This window comes from Melospiza melodia, chromosome 20 (assembly GCF_035770615.1).
Source record: "Melospiza melodia melodia isolate bMelMel2 chromosome 20, bMelMel2.pri, whole genome shotgun sequence".
In the NCBI taxonomy this organism is placed as follows: Eukaryota; Metazoa; Chordata; class Aves; order Passeriformes; family Passerellidae; genus Melospiza; species Melospiza melodia.
The window spans coordinates 14,338,357-14,364,609 of NC_086213.1; the positions used below are offsets into that span (position 1 = coordinate 14,338,357).

The window sequence follows — 26,253 nt, forward strand, 5'->3', positions numbered from 1 at the left end:
CAGAGCACGGCATGGGCATGGGGAGCAGGTCTGCAGTGTGGATATTGATATTGGTATTTACAGGAGCTGCTCTGCACTGTGGATATTGATATTGGTATTTACAGGAGCTGCTCTGCACTGTGGATATTGATATTGGTATTTACAGGAGCTGCTGTGCACTGTGGATATTGATATTGGTATTTACCTGAGCTGCTGTGCAGTGTGGATATTGGTATTGATATTGATATTTACAGGAGCTGCTGTGCAGTGTGGATATTGATATTGATATTTACAGGAGCAGCTCTGCACTGTGGATATTGATATTGGTATTTACAGGAGCTGCTCTGCACTGTGGATATTGATATTTACAGGAGCTGCACTGCACTGTGGATATTGGTATTGGTATTTACCTGAGCTGTTGTGCAGTGTGGATATTGGTATTGATATTGATATTTACAGGAGCTGCTGTGCAGTGTGGATATTGATATTGATATTTACAGGAGCAGCTCTGCACTGTGGATATTGATATTGGTATTTACAGGAGCTGCTGTGCAGTGTGGATATTGATATTGGTATTTACAGGAGCTGCTGTGCAGTGTGGATATTGGTATTGGTATTTACCTGAGCTGCTCTGCAGTGTGGATATTGATATTTACCTGAGCTGCTCTGCACTGTGGATATTGATATTGGTATTTACCTGAGCTGCTGTGCAGTGTGGATATTGATATTGGTATTTACAGGAGCTGCTGTGCAGTGTGGATATTGGTATTGATATTGGTAATTTCAGGAGCTGCTCTGCAGTGTGGATATTGGTATTGATATTTACCTGAGCTGCTGTGCACTGTGGATATTGGTATTGATATTGGTATTTACAGGAGCCGTTCCTGCACCCACAGGGCCCAAAGCTGCTTTTAACCCCATCAGCAAACACACTGCTGCTCCAGGAAGCTGCAGATGAGCTGGGATTGTTGCTTTTCAAGACTCTCCAAGTGTTTTTCTCAGCCTGGGGATTTATGTTTTGATGTCTGCTGCTTTTACTTCAAAAGGCTATTTGACCATATTTTGCTTTGACATCCTTGTAAAAATATTTGAAGTGCTCCAGCAGCATGAGAGGGCTTTGAAAAGCCCACTTGAAATTATGGTAGCGTTTGGTGCTTTTCTAAGGGCTTGAATTTGGGCAGTTTTGTATCACACAGAACAATTCCCTCAGGTTAAAGCCCATCCATTTGATGAGCTGGAATTGAGAAATGATGAGCATTGTGTGTAATATAATTTTTGGAATTATTAAACCCTTTACAGCCTGCAAAGGCATCGGTGCCAGGCTTTGCCAGGTGGGTTTGTGGCAGTGCCTGCTGTTAACCCTGCACAGTGAGAGGGACAGGGAAGGAGAAAGGTAAAGGTTGAACCAGAGACATTCAGGTCTCTGGCTTGCTGCCACTGCTCCTCACAGATGTGCAGCTTGCAGGGCTGCCCTGCAATGAAAAATGTGTCTAAGGAAGTAGAGAAAGAAGCAGAGAATGGCATTCTGTGTTCAGTGCCCCTGGCCCTGGGTGTCACCTGCTGCAGCAGCTCCAGGCTCTCAGGTGAGGGCCCTCCCTCCAGCCCTGCTGGGTTCCACAGCCTCAGAAATGAACCTGGCTCAAACGCTGCCTGCTCAGATGGGAACTGCTCTGATCTCCTTCCCCAGAGGGCTTTGCTGCAGTGCCACGGCTTGCTCTGCATAGAAACAAAATCGCTGGGATCAGATTTGGTGTTGGAAATTGCTTTTTGGAAATTAAGAACTCTGTGCAGCTTCCAGCACCAGTTTATTGGCAGGCTGAGCAGCCTTGTCTCATGTCAGCCCTGAGCAACTTCTGTTAACACCAAAAATACACAAATAAAACCAACTCAGGAGTGACTACAGAGGGAAATGGTGATGGATGTTCAAACTGCTGTAATTGAACTCGTGCTGGAGGTTTACATAAGCAGAATAAATGAAAAAAGCTCCCTTTTTTGAGGAGGGATATTCAGTATAGATACAAAGGCAGGAAAAAACAGGCTTTACTGTGCTCTGGAAATATCCACCATTATATGAGCGATGCACCCACCTTGTAATCTCAAATAAAACCAGGCACCCTCCTTCAGGCCTGGTGGGAGCCTGGGGAGGCTGTAATTAGCCTGCAATGCTAATTAGTTCTGCAATTCTTTACAAGTCAATTTACTGAGAGACCTCCTCTCATGTTGAACAAGGGCTGCTCTGTGTTGTGCTTTGAATTTGAGGCACCTGGAAAGACAAAGGCTTAAAAGCATCCATGAGGGTAACTCCTGTCAGATCTTCCCCCTGCTCTGGACAACCAGGAGTGAATGTCAAATTCACACCCTGAATCTTGAAGGCACTTCATTAATGAGGAGCAGTGCTCAGCCATGAGGTTAATTGGTCGGTTCTCATTTCTGTGCCGGGGTGGAACCACTGCAAGGTGAGATGGGGAGGAGGAATCAGCTGAGCCTTGGAGTCACTCAGGCCTCGTCCCCCTGATGAGAAGTGTCAGATTAACATTCAGAAATTGCCATAATTACCTGTGCCTGGAGCTGAGCCACGGCATCCCAAATGGAAACTGAATTACACGGGGCAGTGCTTGTTCAGCCTGCAGGGTCCCCAGAGCTGGCCCTGAGCTGCCCCAAACCATCATTCACTGTTGGTAAATTCTCATTACTATGGCCCCAAACCATCATTCACTGTTGGTAAATTCTCATTACCATATCCTGGCCCCAAACCATCATTCACTGTTGGTAAATTCTCATTACCATGTCCTGGCCCCAAACCATCATTTACTGTTGGTAAATTCTCATTACCATGGGCTGGCCCAAACCATCATTCACTGTTGGTAAATTCTCATTACCATATCCTGGCCCCAAACCATCATTTACTGTTGGTAAATTCTCATTACCATGTCCTGGCCCCAAACCATCATTCACTGTTGGTAAATTCTCATTACTATGGCCCCAAACCATCATTCACTGTTGGTAAATTCTCATTACCATATCCTGGCCCCAAACCATCATTTACTGTTGGTAAATTCTCATTGCCATGGGCTGGCCCAAACCATCATTCACTGTTGGTGAATTATCATTGCCATGTCCTGGCCCCAAACCATCATTTACTGTTGGTAAATTCTCATTACCATGGGCTGGCCCAAACCATCATGTTCTGTTTGCCTGCACAGCCTCTCCCTCTGCCAGACCCCTGACTGCCTTGGGAACCTGCACATTATTCTGCTGCCCTTAAACTCATCTTTGACCATCCCTCAGCAGATGGGAAATATATCAATTTATCAGTGCTCAGAAAGGGGCAGGGTCAGAGCTCTGCCCCTGGTGCCAGTCCAGCAGAGCAGGAACACCTCAGAAATCCAAACCTCAGTTTTTGAGAAATACAGAAAAGTTTGATCATTTTCTGCTTGGCACCCTGATATTGCCAGTCTGAGAGCCCCCAAAGGGATAACATTTTCCATGGGAAAGAGAAGTCATTTCCCCAGGGTCAGGTATCAGCTCAGAGGTGGCTTTGGGGCTGTAAGGACTTGCAGGGTGCCAATGCTGGCAGCTTTGGGTTTGGAGAAATCCAGCACAGTGTGCCAATTTCTCCCAGGCTGGGGTGTTCTGTTCTTTTGGGGAACAGCAGCCCAAAAAGGGCAAAAGTTATTAAATGACCTGTTCTGTCTCTTATGCAGCTCCCACTCTCCTAATATGATGCTTTTTTAGCTGGTTATAAATGGGATATTCCAGAAACACAGCATATGCAGCTTCAGAAACAGAGTTAGGAAAGGAAATTAGTTTTTCCTCATAGAGACATTATTCTTCAGTCATTCCAGTTTTAAATCATGCTAAGGAATGCAATAGCTGAAGCATTTTTGCTGATTTATCTGGGCAGGGACAGGACACTGCTGTAGTGCCTGCCAGAATTGATGGGGTGCCTGTGGACACTCAGAAATCCAACACCATTCCTCTGTGTCTTCAGGAAATAAAGGCCAAAGAACAAAGCAGTTACAGTATATTTTATTCACCTAGAAACAAAGGGTCGAAAGTCACAGCATGGAGGTTCATTTTATTTTGTAAACTCATTAAAAAGATGTCCATGTACAAAATAAGGACATTTTCAACAACAGAACTGCAGACAAAGGAAACTATAAAAATTCAACGCATTAATAAAAAGGTTTTATTTTCTTTCTGCATAATTCCTTGCACCTTCCATAGCAGTGTGCACACACTCTGAAGTACAGTTGTTAGAATCATTAAAATTCAAGAGGCTGAACATGAAGCCATTGCTCTGCTGGAGGAATGTGTTGCTGAAAGATCCAAACCCTGGAGCACGTTAACTAAAGTAAGACAAGGCTGAAGGACCTGGCTAAAGGCTGCTAAGAGGTTACTGTGCATTGATCTGCTCAGAATTCCAGCTTGCTTTGCTTCCTGCAGATACCTGGAACAGTCCTTGGGGAGGAGCAGGCTCAGGCTGAGCAGGGCCTTGTCCCGAGGTGGCTGCTGCCCTAACACATCTAATGCAGGCTGACAAATAAAAACATTGCTGCAGTCCAACAGCTGCCATCCCAACGAGCGTTAGCTGTGCACCAGGCTGCAGCAGCTGCCTGACTGGGATTTAGGATTCACCCCTCAGTCCTGAATATTCCTGATTGCAAGTCTGGAACTCTTGATACGCTGTCCGTAACAGGTCAATTATAAAATTTAAGCTGTGTTGATTTGTAATTTAATTCATCCCTGTTTCTCACCCCAAAATGACTCCCAGCACTGAAAACCCATGCACTGCTTGAGGCTCCTGTCAGGGTTTCCTTCCTGTGTCCTCAGGGTAGGCTCAGCCTGCAGAGTCAGGGTCAGAACAGCCCCCGTGGGTCCCTGCAGTGCCCTCCAGGTGTGCCAGCCTCAGGAGCCCAGTAAACATCTCCCATGGGCACAGAGCAGCTCCAGAGCCTGCAGGGGATGGATTCAGCTCCCCATGGGCACAGAGCAGCTCCAGAGCCTGCAGTGGATTATCTGCCCATGGGCACAGAGCAGCTCCAGAGCCTGCAGGGGATGGATTCAGCTCCAGAGCCTGCAGTGGATTATCTGCCCATGGGCACAGAGCAGCTCCAGAGCCTGCAGTGGATTATCTGCCCATGGGCACAGAGCAGCTCCAGAGCCTGCAGTGACTCACACCCAGCTTTGCTGTCCCTGGCAGGCCGTAGTGCAAGAAGCAGCCCCTGCCCTAAGGCACTTCCCCACAGGCACAGGGCAGGGCTGCAGGTCCCTGGGCAGGCCCTGGCTGGCACTGCCCTGCCTGGCACAGGGTGCCCTGCCTCACAGGCTCACAGCCTCCCGTTGGCAGCCGCCTCGCCCGCCTTGGCCTTGTGGCGCTCGTACTTGACAGACACAATCAGGAACAGCAGCAGGGTGGCTCCTTGGATAGCAGCCAGCAGAAAGAAGTAATAGTTCAATTGGCAGCCATTGATATTGCCTGGGAACAATTGGGGAGGAAAAAAGCATTAAGTAAGATGATACAAACGAAAACGTGAATCTTGTTAGGTGTTAGTGAAGACTTTTGTGCAGAACCAAACCAAACCAAACCACATTTCCATCCCACAGCAAAGTTCATTTTAATTATCCACAGCAAAGGCTGGCACTGCTGAGGAAGGTGTGCCCAGGATAAGCAATGTTTTCCTTTGTTCTCCAATGCCTTAGACCAAGTCAAAAGAAAATTAAAAAAAACACAAAAAATGAATGCTGTAAAGGAAGAAGTTGGCCACTCCACAGATACAAAAAAGCCATTATTGCAATTGTTTCTCAGCCTTTTTTGGCAACAAAGTTTAGAGTTCATGAAAACATAGGGGATTTCTTTGTGGCTCGGTCCGCCTGTGATGACCCCTGTGAGTTGTCACAAATTACTGCTCTGGACACTGAACAGTGTTAAATGCAGGAAGCTCGTTGCTAAAACATCACTCCTCTGTTAGGAAGCATGCCCAGCTCCTGCTGGATTTCCAAGAACAATATATCGTGGCTCATTTCCAGCACAGCACAGCCAACTGGACCATTACAATTATCAGATGTGTTGCAGAGACTAAAACAGTGACGTGTGCATGGACCCCAACCAGCTGTTCCTGCTGCAAGCCTATAAACGTGCAGATTCAATTACTTTAATTACTGAAACTTAAGATTCAATTAAATGAACTTATCATAAAATGCAATAAAATTAAATTGAGCCTTTCCCTGACATTTAAAATACAATATAGATGTGAATCTCCATTTCAAGAGCAGATGTGTTTAAAGAGTAGTAATTATCCTTTATGAGATGGGATATTAAACCCATGAAATCTTAGTTTTGGTGGGAGAAACAAGTCAATTCAATGGCAGCAACCACCCCTGAGGTGCTGGAGAGAGGGAACTTCCTCAGGAGATTTGGGAGGAAAAGAAGTCTCAATGGGTTGAAATATTCCTTTGGGGAGGACACTTCCCTAAGTTCAAGCTGCTTGTTATCTTTTAAAGAACTTACAAGTCACAGATGCCAGCTTGTGGCACATGCAGGAATCAGGCACCACTGCTTTTCGGTAAATGTGAATCCAGATGAAATGGCAAATTCTCCTGGACCAAACTGAAAGTTTAGGCTGCAGTTTTAAGCCATGTGCACATGGCAGGTCTAGCAGACATCTGAAGAACTGTTCACACTCCTCCTGGCTGAACTAATCAGCCCACTGAGGATGGGAGGGTTTTCTGAAATTCCCAAGGTGCCACCTACTGGTGCCAGTAATTATTTTTAACCTCCACTGGCAACTCAAAGCAGGTGATTTGTTGAACTTTAGGAGTATAAATAGCTAGCAGACAGAAGTGCAGAATTAACTCATGGTAATTTCAATGAAGTCACTTGAAATGAGGAAGCTGAATAATCACTTGGAGAGAAATGGGTACATTTTACTTCTCATAACCACAAAAAGCAATTTCAGTACTTTATACCAAATATATTCTTCTGCTGCACGTAATTTAAATATTTTTTACTGAAATGAAAATATTTGTAATTTCTAGAGATGAAATGCAGCAAGAGCTGAGCAAGTAACTGAGGCTCTGCAGAGGTGTTCCTCATGCTGTCATGAGGGCAGTGAATTATTCTGCACAGTCACATTATTTCATGCTTAGGTGCAAAATGAAACTATAACAGAGCAGTAGACAAATTCATATTTTGAAAATAATAACTGTGTTAAAAAACTGTTAAAACTCAACAGTGCCATGTCCTTGATGCTTAACTGAAACTTCTACTTTCCAGCCCATGAGCACACTGAAAAACACACTTACCAAAATCTGTGTGATTACTCATCCAGCCAATTTCTTTAATGGACACCAGTGCCAACAACCCAGAGCCAACAAAGGAGCCAATCCCCGAGAAGAAAAAGAACAGCCCCATAATGGCACTCTGCATGGACTTGGGAGCAGCTGAATATGCAAACTCTAGACCTGTGTTCAAAGATGAAAAAATGCTGTTAGAGTACGTAAGAAATGAGAGCAGATTGTTCTAGAAGCCACAGGTGTGTAGTGAATCCTTAGCACTTCCCAGCTCCTTTTAATTGCTTTATGAATCCTCTAAAAGGTCATCAATGCACCAACCCAATGCTGAGACACAGACTTTGATCTTATTTATGTTCCATGTCTAAAATCAAGGAATCTTCCGAACCAACATATTCATTTTTCTGTCTAAAATGACCCTCAAGGAAATGAATTAAACCAGCTCAAACCTGGCAGCTCCACGTTTCCCACCTCCCCTGCTTCCCTGGCTGCTGGGCAGTACAGGCAGGACAAGGAAAAAAGGAAAAAGTCACTCTTGCATGAGCCATGAACATTTATTTCTTACAGCCTCAGTGTCTCTGTCTCTCAGTGTGCAGAGAGAGACATTAACTGGAACTGGAAAGGCAGTAATTATTTTAATTTAATTTACTTTGATCTAGAATTCTCCGAGTTCATTGCTTGCTAGCAAGCAATTCTTTTTAAAATTTGTAGATAGAGGGCTTGAACTTTCAGCTGTCTTTGCTCAAATTTCAACCAATAAACCCAAGAAAAGGGTACCAGTGAGCATCCATCTGCAAATCTGTGCTAGTGCATTTGTGTACCAAGAGCACACACTGGGTTAGGCTCTGCCACACAAAGATTAATGCCCATGATTAACTCTCCTTTTTAGAATAATACTCCTGTCAAAAATCAAATGGGATTATTCACAAGAGACAATCAAATCCATTCCTTGCAGAGCTCTTTCTGACAGGTGAAATGCTTGTTTCAAAACAGTCTGCTCATACTGGGAATTAATGCTACCTCATCTAACATTTTTCCTTGCAAGGAGAGCATTACAGACCTGAAATTGCATAACTCTCATGTCTGGCATAATGAAGGCATGCTTTATTTACAGCACCACTGCTGTCTGACTGCTCCAGGCTGGTTTAACAAATCCAGGGGCATTTCTTTGGAAGGAAAGAATGAACAATTCAAGGCACCCTAGTGCTGTGAGGGAGGAGCTTTGTTCTGGGGGAGCAGAGCTGGGTGCTCAGTGCTCCAGCAGCAGCCTCCTCACATTATTTCATGCTTAGATGCAAAATGAAACTATAACAGAGCAGTAGACAAATTCATATTTTGAATTCATATTTTTGTGTTAAAAAACTGTTAAAACTCAACAGTGCCATGTCCTTGATGCTTAACTGAAACTTCTACTTTCCAGCCCATGAGCACACTGAAAAACACACTTACCAAAATCTGTGTGATTACTCATCCAGCCAATTTCTTTAACAGACACCTGAGCTGTGGCTGGTGGCCATGGCCCTGCTGCTCCATGCCCTGGGGCCAGCAGGGAGCTGGGAGGGCCAGCAGGAACTGAAACTCTGCCCCTGCTCAGCTGTGGGGCTTCCCTGAGCTCAAACCACAGCCAGAGATGGGACAGACGCAGGCACAGCTGCCAGGGGCAGGGCAGGGGGCACAGTGCCATTTATTGCCAGGATTAACACTGCCTTTGTTTCCCAGCTCTGTTACCAATATAACAATTCTGATTTTCCAAGGAGGATTTACCTGTCCAGCTGCACTTTCAGAAAAACCAAGCAGACTCCTCTGGGCACACAGCAGCTGGTTTGGGAGTTCTGGCTGGGTGATCAGAGCTGCCCCAGGGCTCCTGAGCCCCAGCCACAGCCTGGGCACCAGGCTTCTCAGTGTTTGTACCAGTTAGGGTCAGGTGTAACACATGAAAAGATCTGAACTCCTTCTTTTCTTGTTTATTTTACAGATACACTGCATCTGACTGTTCCAGCTGGAAAAAGACCTTAAGACTCAGAACAAAAACCAAAATGAGTGTAACCCTGCTCTTTTTGCAACAAAATAAGGTACATTTCTAAATTTGAGTGACTTTTGCAGCAACACTACTATTTAATCTGGCATAAAGAATATAAAATGTTTTCTTTGCCTTCAGAGCTCCTTTGGCTGCTGGCAGCCCTTGATAATTATTTCATGCTCCTGCAAACAAGCACTTCTGAAATGAAAGCCCCTCGCTGGTGTTGTCATGTGAGATTACAATCCCCAGTTAGACAAGGGTACTTTAGGAGGATTGACAGAATAATACAAAAGATTAATGCAATGTGTGTCATCTTTTTAAAGGTACCCCAAGTGTAACTAATGTGGCTTAATAAGAATATGCTTAGTTTTACAGTAAACAGAAAAACAGAGGTATGTTTCAGCTCTTGGGCTATTTTTGTTCACAACCAACATTTCCCCATCATTATAGTTTTGTTACCAGTAACACTTTGCTTGTTTTAAGCCTGAATTTCATAGCACAGTAGATGCCTTTATCAAGTTAAATACTGAACTGGTAAAGTACACTCTGAGTCTTGAGAGGACTTAAAAATATTAAGAGTTCTATTCAGATAAAAATCAGAAGGCAGGAAAGACCCTTTGTAAAAAAAATCCAATGAAAGTGCACTACACAAAGCAATTAAGGTGTGCATAGAATTTCTGGTGCATTTCTTTCCCAACACTGACCAAGAGCTTTTGAAGTTCTAATGCTGTTGGCACAGACCCAGAAGTGCAGAAGAGCAGAATATTCCCATGAGAATTGTGCAAGCCTTAAAGAGTTCTCCCAGAGAACTCCACCAGAGCCCTCTCAGCCTGGAGCTCAGCAAGCAGAGAGTGCTTCAGGGCCTTTCCACAGCCTGCAGACAGCTTTGCTGTTTTTTCCTTGCAAACACCTATGAACTATTAATAGTACCTGATAGAGAAACAAGGTTGTGTAAGAGGGAAGAAATTGGTTTAATTTTCCATGAACACTTGTGTTTCTGATAAGTCATCTGTTTATCTGAGTTGGGATTGAAGTGGCACTGTAACAAAACTGGCCACAAGTAATTCATTTTACTCTTTGGATAGAAATGCTAAATACAGCCTTTGTTGTAGTAACTAACTAAATCAGGCAAGATTTTATGTTCAGATTTTTGTGTGCTGGCACTTGTGACAGGTACCATACACAGATTAAGAAATGGACAGCAAATGAGCAGATAGGAAAAATAACAAACCCCACTTTTATTCTCCTTGCCAAGCAGTGCAAGCACCTTATTTTATTTCCTAACAGCTGTGATGACAGCAGCCCGTGGGTAGCAGAGCCCTGCTGGGGCACAAGTTGTGTGCTCACCCAGAGGGGAACAAATGTGTGGCAGCTGGGGCCAGGGCCAGCTCCTCTCCCAGAGCAGAGACCTCACTGCAGGCTGCCACTGCCCAGGAATGAAAGTGGCCTCCCCAGGGAAGTGAAACAGGAGCTCTGCCACAGCAGGCCAAGGAGAGGAGCTGGGGGTGTCCCAGTGTGAGGGGATGAGCCCACAGCTCAGTATTTGCAAACACAATTCAACACTGTGATGATAAGGGGCTGGAGTCAAGCAGAAATGCAGTGAGTTGTTTAAAATGAGTTTTCCAGAGCCATTGGAGGAGTTTTGGAGGGTTGCAGCAGGGAGCTCCACAGTCCTGCTGCAGCAGGGCCACGCCTGGACTCTCAGAGCTGTTTCTGTCCTGGTAACCCAGCCCTGCTCCAGCAGCAATCTGTGCCCAGAGATCCAGGGGCATTTCCCCTGAGCCAGCCCAGGACACAGGGCTGGAAAACCACAGGCAGAATGAATAGCCTGAGCTCTCCTCTGCTATCAGCCTGCACACACAGGAAACAAAGCAGAAAATGTGATTTTGTACTGCTCTCCTCCCACTGCACTTTCAGCTGACGAACCTGTGGGCACACAGCTGTCCCACGTCACACAGGGCACTGCTGGGGAACTCAGCATCTCTTGCATTTGTTCAAGACACACAAAATGTGAGCAGTTTCAGTTTGCTTAGAGTCATGTTGAAATACTGGAATAGCTACAGAAAAACTGATCTAGAAATGAAGTAGATAAAATGATAGAAAAATACCTACTTCAGTATTAATATTCACAAAACTTTTCTTATTTCATAGATGGAAAAACTCAAGTAACATCAATTTAAAATGGCAAGTCTTTCTCAATGTGGTTTATTTCTTCCCTTTGCCCTCAGAAAGGTGTTTCCACTTACTAATTGACTTTCTAAAATGTGAGCTCAGTTTATAAGACAAAAAAAAATTCACAAAGCTCAAATTATATTTCCAACACAGAGGAATATTCAGAGGACACAAAACTGCATTAAAATACAATATTGAAAGAGTAGATTTTTTTCCATTAAGGCTTGCAAATATCCAGCACTAACTAGATGTCACACAAATATTTCAGGTGTCACTCTGCTTGAAATTTAATTTTGAAAGCACAGTCTTACATAGCCAGGCTTCAAATGTGTAAGACAGTGGTGAGCTTTGCCACTTAAATTGAGCAATGTTGTATGAAAATGTATTTGGGAACATCAGAGCTTACTTGTAATGACTTGAGAAGGATTTATTTTCTAAGATTCCATCATTTATGACAGATACAAAAGCAGATTTAAGCACACACACACTCTTACCTGCTATACTTGCAAATATTTCACTGAATCCAATCAGCACATACTGAGGAATCTGCCACCAGATTGGCAAATCTGCAGCGTGGTATGTAACATTCCCAATTGTCTGGTTAATTGTTTTAACCTTCACAATTTTCAGTCTGTTGCTTTCCAGAATTCCTGTGTGAAAGGGGAGGGAAAAAAGATTGACCTAAGATGCAAACATTGTTTCTCCACATTAAGAATTAAATTAGGATTTAGCCCTGCATTGCAATTAGAAGAGATACAACAGGAATATGTATTTATTTCCTGACATAAAGCATTTCAGACTACTTCTGCTGGTGTTATTTCAAGCCATGGTTGTTCTGCCATAGAATTAGTGATTATATTCTCATTCAGTGGCAATAATTATACAAACAGCCCATTTCTGGATGGATCAGCTCAGAGCTCTCATGGACACTGTGCTGGGCTTTCTTTAAAGACAATCTCATTTTCACAAACTGCTACTTTGCACTGTTGTACCATTTCAACTGCCACCACAGTATTCATAAATTAGAAATCCTTTTGCTTATGGAAATGGCTACACCAGTCCTGTACAGCTATGAAAACCCTCTATGAATATGATTATGACATTTATATGACACTTTTCATCCAAAGAGATCCAAGAGCTCATTAGAGCTTGATTTACAAGCAATACATTGCATAGAAAGTACTTCATATGGAATGAAAAAGAGACAGGATAGTGTAAAATATAAGCATTTTTAGCTTGCTCAGCACAACAGTTTAGGGTGGAAAGTGAATATCAAATAATGCTCTGGGGTTTTGTTGAAGTTGCCCAGATTAAACCATTGACTCACATTAAGTACACAGAATAGCTAATAGTTAATAAAACTCCTGCTGCACCCAAAAGAGACCTCTATAAAGGAACTCTCATCCCTTATCCTTGGAAATAAGGTGAATTTATTCAGCACCATTCAGAGGAGCAGGGCTGAGCCACTGCCACTCCCAGCCTGCATCAGTGCTGTCCTGAGCCACAACCTGCCTCACCTGGGACCCAAAATGTGTCCCCAAAACCACAACCTGCCCTCACCTGGGACCCAAAATGTGTCCCCAAAACCACAACCTGCCCTCACCTGGGACACAAAATGTGTCCCCAAAACCACAACCTGCCCTAACCTGGGACACAAAACGTGTCCCCAAAACCACAACCTGCCCTCCACAACCTGCCTCACCTGGGACCCAAAATGTGTCCCCAAAACCACAACCTGCCCTCACCTGGGACCCAAATGTGTCCCCAGAGGCACGTGCAGGGCTCAGATAGGCCGCTCATGGCTGTCACAGCACGTGCAGAGCCTCCATCTGCTTCCTCAGTGCCCTTCCCTTTCCTGGAGGCACCCAGAGCTGCCATGGACACGTTCCACGAGCTGCTGAACCCCTCTGAGCCACACTGGCAGCACTTCCCAGAAACAAACACAATTCCTGATGTACAACACAATTCCTCTTCTCCTGGGTCTTCCCAAGTCTATGACATAAAACTTCTTTTAAAAATTGAAAACATTTTTTAAAAATAAAAGGGGAACAGCCAGATCAGCCCCTCTGTGCTAAGTGACAGTGCCAAATTTCTCACTAACATCTGGGTTTAGGTAAAGACTGCTCTGAATTTATTACTTCTTCATGGCAGGCCAGCCCCCACATTCTCTCTATATTCATCACTTCTTTTTAGATGACCCATCATATCTTACTTTAGCTTTTCACTTACCTCAGTGCCCTCTGAACCATGAAAAGCTGCTGTAATTAAAATAAAACTGGACTTCTTGATGTTTTAATTTTAATATAGCTGCCCAACACTTTAGAGTGGAGCTTAATTAAAGTGTAAACGAAGCAGTAGAGTCATCTAAGAGCTCAGACATAAATTCATTTATTTACACTCAACACAGAATTGTTGCACCTCAAAACATCAAGTGATTTTAATGTGTTTATGCTCTTACAAAATAACCACTGAGCCACCTAGGAGCACAACTACAATATACCAAACTTTGCCATAAATTCATCTTCAAAGTACTTCAGTATCTGGAATCTATTGATTCTTCCCTTAAGACTTTGATAGGCAAGTTTCATATTTGATTTTAAACTCTTAGTAGTTAAAATAATCTGAACTTCTTGCTATAATGGTTTAAACTCTATAAATGAAGTAGATTTTCCAGCTGAATAACCCTGAACATTGCTGCTCAGAACTCACTATAAGATGTATGAAGCACAGCAGATGTTCATTAAATCTGATCAGTTGTATTTTAACACAGTCTGTAAAATATTTTAAGTAATCTAACCAATCTAATAGGCAGCGTGAGCAGTGTCCACAACTAATGGCTGTCGGATAAGCAAGTCAAAATGGAAATATGGCACAAACAAATCATTAAGATATTGCCATGACTGCAAATTCTTGACATTTTCATGTGTTTAAATTTCATTTAGTGTCCCTCTCAAAGGCAGCAGTGGTTGGTAGTAATAGTGTATTTCAAGAATGTTAAAATATGGCAACTCTAAATATTACTTAATGAGAAAATAAAAATTGAGTGAAACATAGAAACCAACACCTTGCTAGAAATAAACATTTTCCTAAACCCCAAATTTGTCCCAACTGAAGCTCTTAAATTCCTGTTATGATGAAGAGATGTCAAGTAACTCCAAAAGGTTAAACTTTCCAAACAGATTGCAAATAATCACCCAAAGAATTCACCTTTTCACTTTCCACTGGGGCAGACTTGGGGAGGATCAAACCAACAAAAGCATGTGTTACATTTGCAGGTGAATTGGAAAAAGCATCAGAAACTTTACGGAATTGTGCTGTATGAGCCCATTCCCCAGCTCAGCTCTCACAGCTTGATGTGCTCTTCCCCACCAGGAATAAAGACAGATATTGCTGGTTTTGAATTCCCTCATATGTGAGCCCACAGGTTCTATTTAAAGAGCTGACATTTAAGTGTTTTACATCATCCTCTCTGCAGCAGCAGTGTCCTGAGAAACATGGAATAAGAGAAACACTTCTGATTTAACTTTAAATGACTTTGCTTGAAGAACTTTCCTTGCCCACAAAGTGACCTTGGCCTAATAATTACCTCTCTCATTGACAGAGATCTTAACAGCCATCCAATGTGTCCCTCTCCCTAAAATAGAGGGGATCCCAAGTGCTGCCATGAATTTATTTAATGCTATAATGCTTTATCAGGATGTTCATTACAGTGATGCTGGTGAGGGCTATAGATTCTGTGAAGCATTGCTCAGAGATGTTCAGTTCCACATCAGCAGCACTTAACAACCTGAAATCCTCTCAAAAGCAGCTGATTTATGGGGCCAGCAGAGTTGCCATCTTTTCCCTTTCATGCTACAGCTGAGCTATTTTACACTACACTAATTCCCAAACATTAGGGACAGGAAGAGGGGGGAGCAAACCCAAAGTGGGAGGAAACTCCTGTTCAGCCATGACCTAACTTTATTATTTCAGAGCAAGGGAAAGGATATTGGGTACAATTTCAGCTTTTTTATACTTGTGAGTCAGAATGTATGAAGAAACATTTTTAAAGAGTATATGCAAAGTCTACCTCAGGCAGGAAAACTGGTCCAATTTTATTGCAAGTGTTCAAAACAGTTTAGTAAATTGTTGGATACAGTCCCCTTTATTGAGGAAAATGCATCCATGAAGGCACATTCCAACTATCCTGCTAAAAAAGATCTGAATAATGCTGAATTAAATATTCACACAGCTCTTTAGAAAATGCTGTAGCAGTGAGCTGGACAATTCACCATGTCAGGAGCTGCCCAAGTTGCTTTCTTACCTGCAGCAAAGGCAGAGCACATCACAAAGAACATCCCCACTGCAATCCTCTTCAGGGAGGATGGCAGCAAGCCATGCCTCTTCAAAATGGGGTCCACCAGCTTGTCCTTTAGGGGGATCAGGATCAGGATAAGCACTGCATCAAACATGGTCAGCCAGGCTGCTGGGAACTGAAAGGGAAGATGATTAAAGCAATTTCATACTTAAGAGGTAATTTTTACTATTACTTTACAAATAATGTTCTGATTGAACACTTTGATCTGAAATAAACAACAATGCACTGACAGACATTGTGAAAAGTCAAATAAGAGTGTTTAAAAACTGAAGAAAATATTCAGCTATTCAGGTTTTCACTGAATCAGGCTGCTCATACATCTGTAAGCTCAGTTTCTCCTCTGACAGAATTGAACTTTGTACCTAATTCAGTCATGAAAAGCATTTAATAGGCATGCTCTGTATTTCTCCTTTAAGCTTAGAACTATCAGAAATATGCCACAGAAGAGCAGAAACAGTCTTACTAATGTACATGCAAAGTTCAATTAAAATCAAGTTACACTTGTCAAATGGCCAGAGAGGGTGGTGTAACACATGTAAACCCTGTAAATCCTGTGGTTTACTTGTCTGTGCCATTTCTGCATCACATGATGCCAGCCTTTCTTGAAAGTATTGATTGAACAGCTTCTTTCAATATGCTGAAGGTAAAGTGATTATTGATTAGGCAGTCTAGAGTAACAAATGTGTCTCAAATTCCAAATGCTAATGTATCACTTAAGGGTGGGTATTTATTCCTACTGGGCTTGCAGAAAAGCTTCTGTCCTGCTCTGGAAACTCAGGGCAGGGAGATTGATCAGCTTTCTCCAAAGGTCACACTTTGGCCACTGAAGGATAAAGAAACTCAGGATGAAAGCAGTGAGAGTTACCTGAATGCATCCAGAGCAGGCTGGTGTGAACTCCAGGCACGTGCTGGAATAACAAAATCTGGGATGTGCATCGTGCTCCTAAACCCCCAAAGGCTGAGGCCCCTGATCCCCAAAGGCACTGCCTGCACCTCCTGGAATTGTTGTACCACACTGACCCAATCTGCATTTCCACTAAAGAAAGGCCCTGCTCTTGTTTTGCTCTGCTCACCGTGTGGATGGAGTTGGTGTCATTGGATATCTCGGGAATTCTCAGATGGAGGCTCTGCAATACATATGTTGTCTGCATCTAGCATCAGGAAAGAGGAGTTGAGATTACTTGGACAAGGAGTGCTGAGAGCAAGATATTTTTATTTTGCAATCATTAACAAAGATTATACCAGAGGTGAAATGCCAACACAGCAAACTGAAAACAATTACATTCAGAGCATCACAAGATTTTTTAACCTTGCAGCTATTTTTACTAAAAACACCAAGAATCATTTGTGTGTCTTTGAAAACAATTTCTGCATTGTTTCTTTTGCCCAAAATGTATCTGATATCCCGAATCATCATAAGGCAGAACCTGAAAACTAAAATGAGGTCTAGACCACTAAGCCTGACCTATATGAAACAGCTGCAAGATAAAACAGAGCACAGTATTTTAGGATATGTGAATTTGTACAACTATGAGTCTTAACTACAATTGTAATGATTTTATTTTTTTCTTTTATTAGGTCAAAATATTATTTGAGAGCATTCCTTAGTAGTCATTTTTCATCTCTCAACTTCAAGGTAAGTTTCCTATTTAGAAGAGAACACCCCAAAAATGTTAAATTAGAAATTACATAAAATATAACTGTAACCATTTTGAACTACTCACTTGAAAATACACTGTCCAGTAAGGTATTAAAGCCAGAAAGACAGGGATAATCTTGACAAGAGCTTTCACATCCTCCACCTTGTCTTCTCTGAAGGGGCCCCCCCGGGACAGCTTGGCCATCTCGAAGAGGCTCTGCCTGCGGGGTGGGTGCAGCACTCCCTGGCCCTCACTGCGGGAAGGGATTCCACATGTTTAGTAAACACAACTGGCAGTCCTCTCTTCCTTATAAAAAGCTCGTGCATTTCCAAAATGGGTCATTCATGTAAGTTACAGCAAGGCAGCCAGGCCAGAATGGATCCCCAGCAGGTGGAAACACGAGAGGAAACCTTCTGCCATGGAGTTTCCTTATTTCCCACCCTCCCCACACAGCCCAGCCCTGAGTAACTGGCAGAACCTGGAGTAACCTGCAGTTTGTGATACTGCCTGTGAAGTCACTGAACTGTTTGGCAACCTGAGCACATGAAATCCCACTGCAGAGCAGGCACCTGACATCTCTCAGCAGTGATCCAACCCAACCACCAGTATTCCATGGGCAGCTCTTAAGAGTGGCAAAATTCTGGCTCCCCATCAAGCTGCATAGAGCACTAAATGCAGATGACAGTGCTTTTCAAACCAGAAGGCATCCACAAACATGTGCCAGAGAAGAAAGTTAACTAATGCTGAGAGCAGCCCAGTCAGGGTACAGCACACCCTCAGGAGCTCCGAGGTGGCAGGACACAGATCTCAGCTGACACCACGCTCTGGCTGCAGGGACACCCAGGGATCTCACTGTGCCTCCTCCAGCCCACGCTCTGGCTGCAGGGACACCCAGGGATCCATCTCACTGTGCCTCCTCCAGCCCATGCTCTGGCTGCAGGGACACCCAGGGATCCATCTCACTGTGCCTCCTCCATCCCACGCTCTGGCTGCAGGGACACCCAGGGATCCATCTCACTGTGCCTCCTCCATCCCACAGTCTGGCTGCAGGGACACCCAGGGATCCATCTCACTGTGCCTCCTCCATGCCACAGTCTGGCTGCAGGGACACCCAGGGATCCATCTCACCGTGCCTCCTCCATGCCACGCTCTGGCTGCAGGGACACCCAGGGATCTCACTGTGCCTCCTCCATCCCACGCTCTGGCTGCAGGGACACCCAGGGATCCATCTCACCGTGCCTCCTCCATGCCACGCTCTGGCTGCAGGGACACCCAGGGATCTCACTGTGCCTCCTCCATCCCACGCTCTGGCTGCAGGGACACCCAGGGATCCATCTCACTGTGCCTCCTCCATCCCACGCTCTGGCTGCAGGGACACCCAGGGATCTCACTGTGCCTCCTCCATCCCACGCTCTGGCTGCAGGGACACCCAGGGATCCATCTCACTGTGCCTCCTCCATCCCACAGTCTGGCTGCAGGGACACCCAGGGATCTATCTCACTGTGCCTCCTCCATCCCACGCTCTGGCTGCAGGGACACCCAGGGATCTCACTGTGCCTCCTCCATCCCACGCTCTGGCTGCAGGGACACCCAGGGATCCATCTCACTGTGCCTCCTCCATCCCTCAGCTCCCAGAAGGCAGCTCCAGGCCTCCAGCTCTGCAGCTCTCACAGCAAAGCTGCTCCCTGCTTGTTCCCCTGCAGCCTGTGGTGGCAGTGACCAGCAGGCAGGGTGAGCTGAGGAGCTCAGCCCTAGGTGACTCTGAGAGATCACACAGGAGAGCTCATCGCAAACCTGTTTGCTGAGTGCTCCCCGTGGCCCCTCTTGGAGCAGCAGGAGTATGTGAGGATCCTGAACATGTCTGTGAAGGCACTGCCATCAGGAGGTTTGGTGATGAAGAAGCTCTGGCCACACAGGAACACCATGAAGGAAATGCCGATGCAGACCGTGGGGATGCTGTACCCGATCACAAAGCTCACGTTCTGCTGGATGTAGGCAATGCCTCCCAGAGACAGGATAGCTCCCAGATTGATGCTCCAGTAAAACCAATTAAAAAACCTTCTTGTGGCTTCTGGACCCCGGTCCTTGACCTGGAGAAGATTAAAAGCAAGCCCTTCAGATTCTGAAGAAAATAAGGCTAAACAGAACTAGAATCTTTGAATTAGAATTCTAACAAGTTCAATACACCGAAGAGCTCAGGTTGCATTTAGAGTCACACTGGAATGATTTAAGTGTTTTGGCTTCACATGGTATTTGATGAGATGCCACCTCAGTGAGAGCTGCACCATTATGTGAGAAACCTTCTGGAAGCTCAGCACAGGGATAAAACAGCCACACTACTGAGACACAGCTCCCCCAGAGAGGCCATTATTATTCCTACTGCACTGACCTCACTGGGTCATTGCTCTACAAAAAGCTCCCTCAGATTAACATCCCATAGATCACAGGAGTTTAAGTAACTGGTTTTTAGTAACAAAAAGTTAAGTTACCTAGAAATTCACACATTGCCACAGCTGCTTCTTCTAACTGTATTTACACAACAGTTAACACTATTCCATTCTCTAAGCCTCAAATGAATGCTTGGTAATTAAACAAAAATTTAATTTTTAACAGAGTCTTAATGCCTCTCATCAGAACACAAATTGAGCACTTGTCCTTCTGACCTTTAAAAAAAATTAATTAAATTTGGGTTGCCTGAGGATCACAAGGCCCCAGTAAATATTTATCCCTGTAAGTCAGAGCTGTTCATAATGTTATTTTTTCTGCTTGAAGCTCTCAGTCTCTTCAGTGAAAGTAAAGACATCCCTGTTTATAGAACTATCTGTACAGTTTTACCATCCCTCTTTATTATTGCCTACTGTAAGTTACCCCACATTTTGTAATTCACTCCCAGGAATCCAGCATCACTCATAAGAGGTGATGTAAGAGAAATGATGCAAATTGAAGTTTGAAACACATTAAAAAGATCAAGTAGTCTGCAGGAGAATCCATAATACTGCATTTGTCAGTGGCTGATGACTGAAAGGCCATTAACAGTGACTAGCAAGTCAGTGCCATGCACCAGCCTGGCTGAGTCAGTTATTTTTCATTTGTAACTGCAGATTTCCCCTCCTCATTTGCCAGATCTCCAACAGACCCCTACTTAGTTTGCAGTATGAAAAGCAAGCTGTGTCTTAAAATGAGTTTTTAACACTGCCAGTTCTGATTAACAGCTTCAGGTTTCCCAGTGGTGCACAAACCCATCTGTAGCATTTAGCCAAGACCCACAGAGGAAATATGAAAGAATCTATTCCTGTGCACAGTTAACAGCACTGCCAGCATTCAGTGCATCTGTCAGAATGTCCAATGCAATCCTGGAGGCTAAACCCAAGAAATTCTCCCTCTCCAGCTTCACCTTGGTACTCAATTCCTAACTTTCATCAACTGCAGCAGTGGCTCAATCCAGGAATCCCTCCCAAAGCCCAATGAGCAGCAGGATATTAGCAAACAATTAATGAAACACAGTGCTCCAGCTTGTGTAAGTGTTAGCAATGTGTTTGATGAAGTTTCCATTTCTTCATCACAAAGTCTCAGTTCTCTTATTTCTGCAAGGCAGATGACTTCTCATCCTCCCTCCTGCACATGACCTGGCTGACATCTCTACAAAGGAGAGCAGGGAGAAGAAAGCCAACTTTGATGCAGGAAAGAACAGGGAAGCACACCATGAGCCTTCTGACAGGCATTATCCCAGCCTCCAACCATTAGCTCCCGAGGAACTTCCTGAGCCAAGGATGGCTTCTCTGTGCTTAAACAATGCAGCAGCTCTCCTCTCCACGAGCCTGTGTAACCTGCCTCTGAACCCAGGTCAGCTTTGAGAATGCACAGCATCCCGTGGCAAAGAGCTCCACAGGCAATGGCACAGTGGGCAGGGCTGCCTCCAGTGCCTGCTTTGAACCAGTCAGTCTGAGCCTGCCTCCTTTCACCTTGTTCCAGGAACCAGCACAGACAGCCCAGCTCCATCCGTTCCTGATGCACAGACAGCCCAGCTCCATCCCATTTCCATCCCATTCCTGATCCACAGACAGCCCAGCTCCATCCCTTCCTGATGCACAGACAGCCCAGCTCCATCCCTTCCTGATGCACAGACAGCCCAGCTCCAGCCCATTTCCATCCCATTCCTGTTCTAGTCACAGCCCAGCTCCATCCCATTTCCATCCCATTCCTGCTCCACTGCTGCCTCTCTCCCCTGCCACTGCTGGCACAAACCACTGTCACATCTTCCTTTCTGCTGCCTTTTCAGAGGTAGGAAATTTAGACTGATTTGTGATTCCTCACCTGGAAACTACTGACCATAGTGACCACTGTGGCCCTTTCTGGAAACTTCCTTCACCATCTCCAGTGTCCTTTTTGTGACAGAGTGACCAAAGGACAGACACATGACAGACTTACAATGCAAAGAATCCATTTCTTCCTTCTTTATCAAAGCATATGTTTGCACTAAAAATCACATCACAGCCACATCAGAAATGCCACTATGGCATTTAACTGGCAAACATTAATAACTGAATAAAGGTCCCACTGACTACCTGGTGGAATATCTTCTCAAAGACAAAGAACTATGAAGATGTCGTGTCAAAACCCCACATGAGAGGAACATGAAATGATCACTCAAAGGTCCCTGACAGTAGTAGTTTTCATTTGTTCCTGCAGTCAACTGAGAGTCACAAGTGACAAATGTACCAAACAGCCCCAAACTCATTGCAGTCACCTCTGAGAACAGCCACACAGCAGAGCAGGGATGGAACAGAGAAGCCTGTTCTTGTCTTTAGCCTACCAAAGAAGGTACAATGATGAGTTCTGTGCAAATGTACAGAATCCTGACCCTCTAATCCATCACTGCACACAACCACTGACTCTGAGATCATCTGACAGAGCTGGGTAGCTGAGCCCCACACTATTACTCAGCTGCTACGTAATTTCAATTTTTTACACTGAAATTCGGCAAGTCCTCATATAAAGTGTGTTCCTCTCCCATCTGTTATTACTGGCCTGAATGCCACAACTTGTTTCAAACTTGCTCTCTGCAGAGCCTTCGAGGTCCACAGGCTCATAGGAAGTCTGACAGCAGCAACAACAAACCAAGTTGCAGTCAGGGACCTTCAAATCTTTATACCTGGCTCCCCATCCTCATCCAGAGGCTGGAAAATCTATGCTCTACAAATAAATAAGGGCTGAAAATCACTCTAAAGCCATCTTTACAGCAGCAATTTCCAATAGCTGAAAAAAATAACTGTGCAGCACCAATTTCAGCAGAGCTGGAAGATCTGTGGCAGCTGTAGCCTGATATTTACTGGCTGTGAAGGCAGCTCAGAGGGCAGCACAGCTGGGTGAAACCTGGCCTCCCCAGGCGCTGTAACCCTGCAAGAGACCCAGCTATAATTAGAGTGATTATGGCTGAGACCAGATTAGGAGTCTGCTGCCCCTCTGCCCCGGTGCTGAGGCTGAAGCAGCTTTCACAATAACGACCAGCAGTGCCATTGTTTCCCAAGTGCAGAAAGTCACACACGGGCTGCTCCAAGAACAGGAAGTGACAGCAAACGCTGGCCCGAAAGGGGAACTGGAAAGTGCCAGGGCATGGGATCACATGATGAGAAACCCCATCCTGAGAACCGTCCCCTCACACTGACACAGCACCACCGACAGGCTGACACTTCTAGAAAAACATCTGTAAACACAGCTGGGAAAAGCTGCTCTGTCCCAGCCTGGCAGAACTCTCTTTGCTAAGCTGAGTGGTGGGAGTTACTCATCCTAACTCTACTCTAACAGCACTTCTAAAAGCAGGCACTCAACAGAGAGTTAGGAAACAGAGAAAAGTAAGTATTGCTTATGGGAAACATTCAGTTTCCCATATTCCACAAAGTGATTCTGCTAAATAAAGAAACCTCTCATTATACAAGAGCCCTCCACCCAAATTCTATACATTAAAGCTGAAAAATTCACATGGTAATTTCTAAGAGATCTGCAATGAAATGCAATTAACATTCTGAAAGGTGATTGTGCCAACTGATGTACACAATGTACAATTCATCCCTTCCTTGGGGAAAGAGGACAAACCCTCTCAGTGCACATCCAGCCCAAACACGTTTGCAATGTGCTCTGGCCTCCCAAGAACGTGGCTCTGGGACAGACTTTATTCTCAGATACAGACAGGTAGACAGAGATACAGATAGATACATACAGCTATATAGATATGTACTCATCTCCCCAGCAGTTTTCTGCATTCCTGTGCTCAGGGAAAAGGCACCCAAGAGGGCCCCAAACTGCACTCCAAGGTAAGTGGCATGCTGTAATATATTTAACAAGAGATAAGCCAGAGAAAGAGAGAAGGGGAAAAATTCAGACCTCGGCAGAGCTCCACTGATTATTATGGCCCAGAAAGGAGTATTTATTTTGCTTCACCCTACATAAATCACTGTGAATTATCTTCAAACCCAGCCAAAACCTGCTTCCCTTGAAATCCTGGGGGAAAAGCCTTTACAAAATCCACTACAACAGCTACACTTCCATTGGCAATGGCTCTTCTTTTGCTCAGTTCCTGCCATTATTTATCTCCCATATTTAACTTTCATAAAGCGTTCTGGGGATAAGCAGTCAGTTTTGAAAAACACCTTACAAGATAAAGTCATATTAAAGCTATTTCACTTGATGGGCTCGGGCTGGCTCAAGCAGAGCTAATGCACTGGGGACACACAATCCTGGGCTATAATAATGTTTTACATTTATATACTGCCTTTCACCCAGAATTCAGAATACACAAAATGCCAAAGAATGACAAATGCAAACTGCACAACAGAGAATGGAGGTATGTTTGGCAATGGTTCTGTGGTGGATTCTCCCTCTTTCAAAGAATGAATGGCATTTCTGATACCTGCTCTAACCAGAACTCAGTGAGCCAGCAGACATGCCACTGGACTTTCAGTTTAGTTAGAAAAGCTGCTCAGCAGTACCTGAGCATGCTGAAATTCTCCATTTGCAAAGCAGAAATTACATTTCAACATCCACACTGCCTTAGCACAGGACTGTAAAAATCCTACATGTAACAGAGCATTCCAGTTGCTACTGAACTGCAGCTGCCTCTCAAACATTTTCTGTGCAGCCCCTGGGCTCTGCAGTGATGACCCAATGAATGAGATCACTGTGGCGGGTCCCCACAAGGTCATTTGGCAGGATGTGTCCTTAGAACAGCCCAGGTGATGTTTACCATGGCCAGAGCAGCTTCCCCCATCATGTGATGCAGCACCAGGCTGCACAGAAATGGCACTCCAGGGCAAGGCAGTGCACAAATACCTAAAGCATAAAAATTGTTAGTTCTGCACTGTTAGATCCTTTATCTCAGGATGGTGAAGGCCTCTGACACTGCCTTAGGAGCCCCATGTCATCCTTGTCACAGCTCAAATGCGTATGTTGTACTTCACCTGATGAGCTCTGAGGCCACGTTAACTGGGTACAAACTGACCAGCGAGGACAATTAACAGTCCACTTAATGGCCATTAAGTATTCAACCCAAGTCCTGACATGGTGATGGCTCAGCCAACTCAGATCCCACGTGTGAGGCAGGGTAACCAGGAAAGCAAAGGGATCTGACACCCCCCAGGCACCGACATGACACCGAACGTGGCCCAGCTGAACCAGCGGCACTGCACAGGGCCAGGGCTGCGTGATGCCATTCCCTGCCAGGCTCGGCACCCGCACAGAGGCCAGTCGGCCGGGCACTGCCCACCCCAGCACGGCAAGCCCCTCTGCCACCCTGGGCACCCCGAGCGCCGCAGCTGCCACACCATACCCGACCTGGTCGGCCCCGAACGGGGTGATGTTGGCCTTGACCGAGCCGACGCCCAGCCCCACGAGGACCAGTCCCACGAAGGTGGCGGTGGCGCAGTAGCGGGTGGCTCCGGCCTGCGAGCAGGGCGCCAGGGTGGCGTTGGCGGCCGGCGAGGAGCAGTTCTCCACGGGGAACAGGGGGATGTCCCCGCACAGGCCCTGGCGGGTGTGCGGCGCGGCGATGACGGGGAAGGCCAGCATGCCCAGCAGGTACAGCGCCATGCTGAGCAGGATGGTGCCGAACTTGCCCAGCAGGGCGTCGGCCAGCCAGCCCCCGAACGGCGACACCAGGTACGTGATGCCCATGAAGAGCAGCAGCGCCTGGCTGGCCTGCGCGCCCTCCCAGCCGTAGGGCGGCCCGTTGAGGAACAGCACCAGGTTGGAGGTGATGCCGTAGAAGGCCACTCGCTCCAGCAGCTCGGCCAGCAGCACGGCGGCGCAGGCCAGCCGCCGGCCCTGGAAGGCGCTGCTGGCCGCCCGCCCGCGCTCGCCGCTGCTCAGCAGAGGGCTGCGCTCGTTCGGTTCGGCCTCGTCCATGGCCCCGCGTCCCCCCGGCGGCCCCGCCGCGCTCCCGGCCCGCCCGCCGGGACCCGCGCCCGCCGCCGCCCCAGCCCCGCCCCCCGGGCAGCGCCGCGGCGCCATTGGCCGAGGGCGCTGTCACTCTGCCGGTGCTCGGCCCCGCCCCCAACGGCGGCGCGATGCCATTGGTTGAGGGCGCTGTCACTCCGCCCGCCGCGCCATCATATGGCCGAGTGGGGCGCGGCGGGGCGGAAGTGGTGTGGCCGTGAGGGAGTCCCGGCGGGTGGCCGGGGAGGTTCCTCAGGGTGCCCGTCAGAGCGGCCGGGGAGGTTCCTCAGGGTGCCCGTCAGAGCGGCCGGGGAGGTTCCTCAGGGTGCCCGTCAGAGCGGCCGGCCGGCAGTGGGGAGGTTCCT

General features: G+C 45.8%; 1 protein-coding gene across 1 annotated transcript; it reads right to left on the reverse strand.

Annotated features, from left to right (window-relative positions):
* Positions 1-5,075: 5,075 nt before the first annotated feature.
* Positions 5,076-25,858, reverse strand: SLC15A4 (solute carrier family 15 member 4). Its single transcript, XM_063173225.1, has 8 exons — positions 25,289-25,858; positions 19,256-19,551; positions 17,546-17,714; positions 16,895-16,972; positions 15,768-15,936; positions 11,959-12,114; positions 7,285-7,443; positions 5,076-5,458 (listed from the first exon to the last, which is right to left on the reverse strand). Exons 1-8 carry the CDS (start codon positions 25,856-25,858, stop codon positions 5,310-5,312), a joined length of 1,746 nt encoding a protein of 581 aa, XP_063029295.1. The 3' UTR covers positions 5,076-5,309.
* Between the last annotated feature and the right edge of the window lie 395 nt (positions 25,859-26,253).